This window comes from Arctopsyche grandis, chromosome 5 (assembly GCF_051622035.1).
Source record: "Arctopsyche grandis isolate Sample6627 chromosome 5, ASM5162203v2, whole genome shotgun sequence".
Taxonomy (NCBI): domain Eukaryota; kingdom Metazoa; phylum Arthropoda; class Insecta; order Trichoptera; family Hydropsychidae; genus Arctopsyche; species Arctopsyche grandis.
Window position 1 is genome coordinate 19,721,347 of NC_135359.1, and position 10,261 is coordinate 19,731,607.

Sequence of the window (10,261 nt, forward strand, 5' to 3'; positions counted from 1 at the left end):
GTCGGTACGTGCCGACTAGGTATGAATAGACCTTTAATGGTTTTTATTCAAATAATTATGTTCTTTTATCAATTTATGTAATTTAATAAACTGTTAATTTTCCAAACAAAATAAATAAATAATTAACTCGTTCGCAAACATCAGTTTTGACTTTCTTTGTTGCTGATGTTAATATTACTCGCACTCTGTGTTGTAAAATTCTCGAGAATAATTTATTTGTTTATTTTATGTAAATGGCATACATACAGAATAAAAATATAAAAGAAACTAGTAGTGAAACAAAAAAAATACAGATATAAAAGAAAACATCTAGATTTCAAATACAGTGAATACCACATGATAATATAAATAAAACAAAAAAATTACAACATAGTAAACATAAACAAACAGTGAATGACAATGAAGGTCTGACCGCACTATACGGCCGTCGACTGCTGCAGCACGACATAACACGGCAAAGTTGATACAAAAGGCAACTCTGCGTTATATCTCATACAATTTCATACAAACAATATTTGGCCGCACGCTGCCGTTCGTGTCGCAGACGCATAGTGCGGTCAGACCTTGAAGGTGAAGAAGCAAATCAACTCAATATTTGCTTCTTCACCTTAGCCCTAAAGGTCTGACCGCACTATACGACAACCGAATGATCCGACACTTCACAACAGTACGTGACCAAATATTGTTTGTATGAAATTGTATGAGACATAACACACTGCGCGACAGTCGCATGACGTAGAACGACACCATACGTCAAAATTGACTTTTCGACCAACTTTGACGCAAGGTATCGTTTGCGACGTGACGCAAGTGTCGTTGAGTGGGGGTTGCCTTGCGGCAATTATTCTCGTTCTTCATATCGTGACTTTGAAATAGCATGTAGCCATATTTTTTTGGTTTTTCTCGATTGTTATTCTTCCTCGCATATCAAAGATACTATAATAGCGTCCGTTTCGTCCATCTTGCTGCGAGGTACCGAACAAATGATTGACATAATTTACTGCGTAGTGTGGCATCGCTGTCATTCAAGTATGGTTTACCTAATATTGTCGCACACTGTTGTGAAGTGTCGGATCGTTCGTTTGACGCATAGTGCGGTCAGGCCTTAAAAGTACTGATAGAGCCACAGGTTTTCCACCTCAAATTCAATATTTTCCACATTAAATTAAGTATTATCCATTTCAAATTAAATATTTATTGACTGCGGCAATGAATATTGATGGAATTGTGTGGCATGAAATTGATAAGCACTCCACAGTTAATTCAAATATTTTTTGCGACTTTCTTGAAAGATTGTTTCAGAAATAAGAAGAAAATAATCTTGAAAAAGTAATCCATCCTTCCCGTGTAAAGGCGGACTTATGGGATAAATGACGCAGAAAACGCTTCTGAATAGTCTCTAAACGATCTATATGGTAATAAGGAAATCATATGATCGAAACATACTCCATATTGCTGCGAACTAAACTGTTATAGAGTAATATTAGACTGCTATATTAGGCAGATAAATCCCAACAGTTTGTATGATTTAGTGACTATATTGTAAAACTGATCATTAAAATGACAGTTTGCGATCTATAAGAACACACAAGTCTTTGGTACAGTTTATGTTATTAATGTTATAAATGAAATTAATTAGATGATGTTTCTGGAAAGTGTAAGTGAGAATAATCTTTCAGAAAATAAGTTTTTATTCATCTTTTTCTGGGGAAAAATGTATAAACTTATGTCTTCAACTTGAATGGAATCAGGGCCGTGTCTGGCATATTTGAACATTTCCCCAATTTTTTAATTTGAATAGCATGAAATAGATTGTATGTATAATATTTATTCATTTATTTTTATTTCATAGAACATGACCACTCGCCTTTACAGATCGCTCCAAAGCGACGAGTGCACTCATCAATACAATCAATATTACAAAGGCATTTTATTCAATGCGAATGCATACAAACATCCACAGTGACATATGTGGAGAAATTTTCCAGCATTTTACAATCAAAGTGGCGAACCTCTAGACGCTGAAAACTCCGATGAAAAACGATCGACCTCAAAGTCTCAAACCAAGGTCTGCCCAGCAGCGAGACTAGTGATATTCGAACCCGTGACCACTCTGCTCGAAAGCATAATATGCTAACCATTGGTCAACGCCACTGGTATGCCTAATAGCCGTTTTGCGTGGAAAAATCTTATTTATTTTCATTTATTTATATGCAACAAACAAATTAGTTTTCCTTAAATTAGCAATTATAATCCGTTTAAAAACTGATAACAACTGCATACATTGACTGGATGGAAACAAACGACTTGGATATTTTTTATGTTCGCAAATTAATCACTTTTGTTATATACCTGATAATTTATTATATAATATACCCGAAATTGAAGGTCAAATGTAAAACAATTTTATGAAAGCGTGTTTTTTACAACCGAAATAATATTCATATATATTATACATATGTAAGTATATAAAATAACTTAAAAGCCAATAACACTAAGTAACAAAAAATCACGTTTTTGAGTTACCAGAGCGGAGACTAACCAATCTTTACTAACTTTGACCCACTGAATTCGTAAACGTAATATCACGTAAACGATCACTAACCAACAAAAATAAATATCATATTCGAATTCAATGTGTCAAACTCAGTAAAGATTGGTTAGTCTCCGCTCTGGTAATTTTTTTGTTGCCCAGTGTAATTAATTATATTAATTCAATATTAGTACAATATACAAGTTCATTCATATAGCAAAAAAAACATTAAAAAGTTCATGCATTCATGAAATGTAAATATACAAGTTGATTCGTTCATAAAATGTAAATATACAAGTTCATCCATATCCAATTTATATTTATCAGATACATTAATTTGTTAAATATGAAAAATTCTGATGTTTATGTTATATGTTTTCTAGTGGGAATGTTGCTTTACCGTGTCCAAATTTCATTTAAAAACCGTAAAATGCATTATATTACTTTTACGATTAAGATTACATTTAATATTTTCATGCTGGATGTTTGTTGGATTAAAAACGATCTTACATACTATACCAATTGTTAATATATGTATTATACATACATTCTAAGTAATTTGATTGCGGCACACTCGATAATATTGTTAAACCAAATTTAATCATTCAGTGTAATTACTTTCGTAATTATTTTTAATCAGTGTTATTACTTTCGGGAATGTATCCTTTCCCGTTAGCCATTATCACCAGTATATTACTATCATTTTGCTTCGCCGAATATGACTCAAAAATTTCTGCAGATTGGCTTTCGAAAGTATACGGACGTGTCATAAGACCGTTACCCAGCGATTCACCACATCAGCATCTAAAAAGCTCTTATCGACTTCCTTATCAAGGATTAGACATAGCTCATTACAAAATCCTCGTGACTCCCTATTTCGAAGGTGTGAAGACAAACACTTTCGACGGCCAGGTAACTCCATGCAAATCTGTTAAAATTCAAAGCGATCACAGTGAGAAATTCTAATGGAAGTATATTGCAACAGATCGACGAAGCTAAAACAAATCCCATCGATGAAATATTTGATTTCTGGACGATCAATTTTGACGATAGTCTACCGGTGAACGATGAAGTCAAAATTGAAATTTCATACAACGGGATACTTCACAACAATAATTTTGGTTTCTACAAAAGTTATTACAAAGAAGACGGGAAGATTAAGTAAGTCAATTTTTTTCATTCAATTTTGACATAAAACTAAATTTTCTGTTTATAATATACCAATACATCAACTCCTGATATTTATCGTATTGATAAATGCACCCTCATTAGCGTGGAATGTTTGTATTATATAAAAAATACAAATTTAAATTATTTTGCTTGCATATGATGTACATTTAATATAAATATTTACAAAAACATTCTCAACTTAACGGAATGGGTGGTAACATAGGGAAAAATTAATTTTCCACAAACATATTATTTAGATGTTTTTATAGGAACACATCAAAATCGTGGTAATGGCCAGGGTATTGGCTTAATTGGAAGGTAATATTAATGTTATTAGTGTTTAAATATGATATTGGGTATATACATATGTAGGTGCCACGACTGGTTCGAATAAAACTCAATCTGGAAGTACAATTTTTAACCACTTTTTCGGAGCTGTGGCCATATATCGGCAATAACGTGGTGAAGGCTTCTAAGTCGTCCATTGTCTCTGGTTTATCGGCATAGACTACCGATTTCATATATCCCAACAGAAAATAATCCAAGGTGTAAAATCACACGATCTTGGAGACCAATTCATGAGACCGTAAAATGGAATTTTGCGAACTGAAACCCAATTTTCGAAACAAATTTGCAAGTATTTTTCTAGTGTAATTCTATTCATGGTAAAATGGCAAACCATATTGAGCACAAATCAATTATCAGCTGTCAAATTGGCCGTGGATGGAAAAAGTTTTGAATAATTTTAAAAACAAGCCTCTAAAAAACATATTTTATCTGTAAACCGACATTATTTTATATTATGGTTGTTTGCAGCAGCAAGAAAAATACACAATTTGTATTAGTCAGCTAAGATATTCTGAGCATTAGCAATCGCATATTTTGATATTCGCGTATGTTTGAAGTTCATAACAAAGCTTTTCGACCAATAGCTTTAGAGTTTTCCTAATGAAAATACTACTAAAATAAAATACAAGCATCATGTGATCAATTTTTCAGATGGCTAGCTACTACTCAATTTGAACCGACTCATGCCAGAAAGGCATTTCCATGTTTTGATGAACCTCAATACAAATCCAGATTCACTATAAGCGTAAGAAGGCCTAAACATTTTAAACCCTCGTTGTCGAATATGAAGATGAACGGTCCCGGCATACCGTAAGTCTTATATAATTCCGAAATAAAAAATAAATAAAAATAAAAAAATATATATGTATATTTAAAAATAATAAATACATGAAAAAATCTTCAGAGATGGGGATTTCACAAGAGAAACGTTCCATACAACACCGCTAATGTCTACGTATTTGATAGCGTTTATCATTTCTGAATTAGAACCGACTAATATATCATCGGAACACGAAAAAAATCATTTCGCGATATGGGCCAGACCAGGTGCCAAAAACCAGGGCAATTACGCTTTCAATGTATCGAAGGCTGCTATAAAACATTTAGGGGAATATTTCGACCTGCCTTTCAGCAGCATGGATCCTAATTTGAAGATCGATCACGTTTCCATGCCAGATTTTAACGCCGGTGCTATGGAGAACTGGGGCTTAGTCATTTACAGGTAAGTTTTAAACTTTTAATAATAATTTTGGAAAAAATATATTTACATACATATGTATGTACATATATACATTTGTACATACTGCTATGTCTTGTATCAGCGCATCTACGGTTATATCCATTCAAATATTTTATGGATATCATTCATTCACTAATAGAAATTAAAGCATACATTGGATGTTAAATTCCTTATATTAAATGACAAATATGTATGTACATATAATGAATATCGATGTTACCAAAGTAATTTATAATTATTAATTTTCATTCAAGAGAGCCTTATCTCATGTACGAAGAAGGGGAATCATCGGCTCGAAACAAACAATTTACAGCAGGCATAATGGTACACGAAAGTGCCCACTTTTGGTTCGGCGATCTTGTCACTTGTCGTTGGTGGTCTGAAACTTGGCTCAATGAAGGATTTGCTGAGTATTTCAATTACCATATAACAGATAAGGTATACTTATGATTAACAATTTAAAGTATGTATACCTAGGAAATGAAATCACGCATCATGAATGATGATTATACAATTTATTTATGCCGATTTCGTGCTAATTAACCACATGGAAATACACATATGAATATTTTAGGTTGATTCTATGAATTTGACGTACCAATTCAATGTTAACAAACTTCAATCAGTTTTATATGAGGATCAGAGGTTCGCCGAACTTCCCTTAACAAATCCAAATATAAATTCTCCTGAGGATATCAAAAGAATGTTCAGTCCAATAACGTACGACAAAGGATCTTCAATTATTAAGATGATGTGCGATTTCATTGGACCAGAAACTTTTCGCCTTGGAGTCGGGCGATATCTGAAAGAAATGTGGGTTCCGAAATGTATTCGTATACATACTATAATTCAAATTTTGTTTTGAAATATAATCGTTCATTTTATGTCATTGTAGGAAGTATAAGAGTTCGTTACCTGAAGATTTATTTAGAAATTTGCAAGCTCAAGCTGATATTGATAGATCATTGGAGGCATACAACGTAAGTGTGGCTGATTTCATGATTTCTTGGACAGAACAGGACGGATTTCCATTAATAAGCGTGTTCGTAGATCGAAAATCTGGCATCGTGAAAATTGCTCAAGTGAATTGATTCTATTCCTTTGTTTTTAATTAAGATTTCTTTAAATTCTGTACATAGATAAATATGTCATTTATTTAAATATTATAGAAAAGATTTCTCAGGCAAAAACATGAATTGTGGTATGTACCAATTACGTGGTCATCGAAATCAAATCTAAACTTTGATAATGTAAAACCAAAATTCATTATGAAAGAAGCAAAACATACTCTTGAAGAAAAGATTGCCTCAGACGATTGGATTGTGCTAAACATTCAACAATCTGGTATTTTTTATTATATGCAACTAAAACTATCTTCTAAATAATCTGTATTCTCTTTATAAATTTAAATAAGTATACTTATGTATGTATGTATGTATAAATATATGTATTATAGAACCTTGAATTAGTAAATTGAAAGCCAGTCAAATTTACCGCTATTAATCGCTATAACCTGTTACTAAAATCATTTTGCAGATTCCGTCAAACGTCTTCTTACATACGTTTCGCGAAGAAAATTTTATATTTCGTTCCCTTTTCAGTTCTCCAGCTAGCTCAGAAAGTCCGTTTTTGGGATTTTGAAAGACAAGGTCCCTAAAATGATATCATTGCTCTCCTCCTAATTCTTCCTGTTTTTTGAACGATCTTTTACGGATCTCACTGTATCCTTTTAATGTCGTTTGGACCACACATCGAGATAATTTGAGTTGTTTGGAATATTTGATCTCTCTCGACCCTTGAAAATGTATTAAAATCATTTGAGCCCTGTCCCCTTCGTTCGGTTTCCGTATTTTTGGAATTTATCAAAAAAAGATTAATTTAAAAAATCCAAAATAAACAGAAACGCGATGAAACCACTACTCTCGAAACACTGATTTGCGTGAAATGGACAATTTCGTATATATTTTAAATAATAAGCAATCCAAGGAAGAACAATAATAAAGACATTCTTAGTCAGACGCGATAGGTAGTGGATGTTTCAAATACCCGAATATTTTCATTCAAAAGCATTTTTTACAAGTGGCCTAATACATTTGTCTGTATTGGGCCACTTGTAAAAAATTTTGGTGTATATCATGGCCAAAGATCAGTGTTGGGACGATGCTTTTGCAAAAAAAAAAATGGTTTACTATTGTCAACCATACTTTTTTGCTCTCTTGCTTTGTTTGTATATAAATTGAACGGTCTATTGCTATTTTACGAGCACCCAGCCAACACCGAAGACTAATCAATGATTAGTAATCATGATATATATGTACACGTTATTTTAATTATAGGTTACTATAGAATAAACTACGACAACGATACTTGGTGGTTATTGAGTAAGGCATTGTCTGGAGAGGATAGAACAAAAATTCATCCTCACAACAGAGCTCAAGTGTGTATTTTGATTCGAGAACATTTTCCTTCTTTTATATCTCGAAGAATTTCTTATATTTACGTATTTGCAATTATTTGCTATTATTTATTTTAGATCGTAAATGATGTTTTTCAATTGACAAAAGAAAATATTCTTTCTTATAAGATGGCGTATAATATATTAAAATTTTTGGAGTTCGAAGATGACTATGCTCCATGGGCGGCCGCTTTCGATGGTTTCAAACGTATGAGATCACTTACGTATTCCAATCCTAAACTATGTAAAGTTATAAAGGCAAGTCGAAACAATAAATAAATGTTATAGAATCTATTTATTTAAACAAAAGAGGGCCGTATTTTCATCAGTTTGGTTTGAATTGTGATTTTTTTTTGTCTTAAATTGCAGAAAAACGTATTGAAGTTGATTGAACCACTTGTTAAAAAAGTTGGTTTTGAAGAACAAGAAAACGAAAATCATTTACAAAAACTCTTTAGAATGGAGATCCTTAATTTTGCTTGCCTTTTCCAACACGAAGGGTGTTATAAACAAGCAAAAATATTATTTGAAAATTACAAAAAGGATCCATCAAGGTAAGTATTATAAAAAAAAACTATCAACGCAACACATTTCAAATATAATATAACGTCGTTTTTTGAGTATTGTAGAAAGATACATAAAAATGCTAGAGAATTTGCATACTGCTACGGGATTAAACAGGGCAACGAAGAAGATTTTGAGTTGTTGTGGAAGAAATATTTGAGCGATAATTTAGAATCCGAAAAGTTTACAATTTTAATCAGTTTGGGGTGCAGTAACGTTAAATGGAAATTGGAAAAGTAATTATTTTTTGTTCAAATAATATTGTAGATTTGATTTTAAATTAAAAATTATAACTTGATTAAATTTTCAGACTTTTATTAGAGGTTCTCTCAGTGGAATCTCGGGTACGTTTGCACAACCGACAGAAAGTTTTAGATGCGATATTAATCGGTGATTATTCTCACGTGCAAATAGTCTATGAGTTTATTTTCGATAATGTGTTTATCACGAGAGAAGCGTAAGTTTAAAAATTGTTGAATTTATTCGATATACATATGTTGATATTTAAAAATCATTAACTTAACATGCAAACTTTGTAAATCCTCTTTGGCCACAAACAATATTTTTTATAATAATAAATTCTTCAACTTCAATAAAATCTATAGATTGATTAATAATCTAATTCTGGACTTACGAGATTTGCATGCTAGGTTAACAGTATAAAAACATACTATTTGTGTTATATCGTGTATGTTCATATTTGCTTATTTTATTCAGTCTCGGAAATGAATTTACACCAATGATCATTAATGTGATCCGCAAGATGAATCTAAAACAACTGGAAAATGTTTGTATACGAACACGACGAAAGATTTACATTTATAATTTTTTATTTATAAATAAATATTAATTGTATAATGTATTATTTTTAGATGGAAAGCATGCTCAATAAAAATATACATTTAACTTACTGGGAAATGATGTCAGCAAACGTTTCTATATACCTCAGACGAGATTACATTAAATTACAAAATATACGATTGGTTAATTTATATGATATATTTTATAATAGATAATCTCTATCCATACATATTTTTAATATGATTCGAAACTTTTCAGAGGGATGAAAATTTTGAATCGTTAGTTATATAAAGGATTAACAGGGGTCTCCAAATAACTCAAAATTTCAAGAATCTCCAATAAAAGATAGAATTCGAGAATAACATTTAGAAAATAAATAATATCACATTTCTGTTAAATTCATATCATATTTCTGAAAAATAAAATATTTATGTTTAAATTTATTTACTGCATTTTATTTTATCACATAGGAAACAAATTATAGTCAGTATTATCAAAATAAATATCACATTAAAACAACCCAAATTGACGGGGTAGATATGCACATTAAAAATATGTTAAAGATTTAAATATACCACAAACCATCTTTGACATCTCCTCACTCTAAATTCGAATATTCTGCATTTGTACAATTCGAAATATGTAATGATTATTCTGTATTTTGATACGAACCCATAGTCATAAATGGTGAAACCAGCATTGTTTCAATATGTCAGGTTTGTTTGATTCTATATTGACATATTGTGCAAGTGTATAAGATTGTATACCTTCATATATATTGTATTTTTTATAACATCTAGCTGAACCCGTTCCCGTTGCTTTCCCATTCTCGTTCCCGTTGCTTTCCCGTTCTCTTTCCCGTTCTCGTTCCCGTTCTCGTTCCCGTTCCCGTTCCCGTTCTCGTTCCCGTTCCCGTTCCCATTTGTCGGAAAAATGCAGACAGCGAGCACATTTGAAATTATTCAATTGTTTGTTTATTTTACGCCTAACAAAGCAGGTCGCGACGCGAAAACATTTGCGTTGAAATGCCAATCATTCCCGTTTATCCCGTTGCGTTCCCATTCTCGTTCCCGTTTCAAGTGATAGTTGGAGCTGAACGCCGTGGAGTAACGTCTCTTCAACGCCGTGTCGTCATAAATCAACCTGTTAA

At 32.0% G+C, this 10,261-nt stretch overlaps 1 protein-coding gene across 1 annotated transcript; it reads left to right on the plus strand.

Moving 5' to 3' along the window:
• Nucleotides 1-1,969: 1,969 nt before the first annotated feature.
• Nucleotides 1,970-9,648, plus strand: LOC143912358 (membrane alanyl aminopeptidase-like). The gene is made up of 19 exons (XM_077431640.1): nucleotides 1,970-2,068; nucleotides 2,917-3,067; nucleotides 3,174-3,445; nucleotides 3,519-3,694; nucleotides 4,703-4,861; nucleotides 4,956-5,273; nucleotides 5,546-5,729; nucleotides 5,866-6,104; nucleotides 6,187-6,373; nucleotides 6,461-6,635; nucleotides 7,628-7,728; nucleotides 7,825-8,004; nucleotides 8,116-8,300; nucleotides 8,376-8,546; nucleotides 8,621-8,767; nucleotides 9,028-9,097; nucleotides 9,183-9,293; nucleotides 9,370-9,389; nucleotides 9,582-9,648. The coding sequence occupies exons 1-19, from the start codon at nucleotides 1,970-1,972 to the stop codon at nucleotides 9,646-9,648; spliced, it is 3,012 nt and encodes a 1,003-aa protein (XP_077287766.1).
• The last annotated feature ends 613 nt before the right edge of the window (nucleotides 9,649-10,261 follow it).

What these genes read in the sequence shown, in the direction of transcription:
- LOC143912358 (XM_077431640.1), top strand. Translation starts at nt 1,970, where the DNA reads ATGTGGAGAAATTTTCCAGCATTTTACAATCAAAGTGGCGAACCTCTA. An exon ending in AAAGAAGACGGGAAGATTAA is followed by an intron (nt 3,695 to 4,702) that starts GTAAGTCAATTT and finishes TCAATTTTTCAG; the next exon opens with ATGGCTAGCTACTACTCAAT. An exon ending in ATCTAAAACAACTGGAAAAT is followed by an intron (nt 9,098 to 9,182) that starts GTTTGTATACGA and finishes TATTATTTTTAG; the next exon opens with ATGGAAAGCATGCTCAATAA.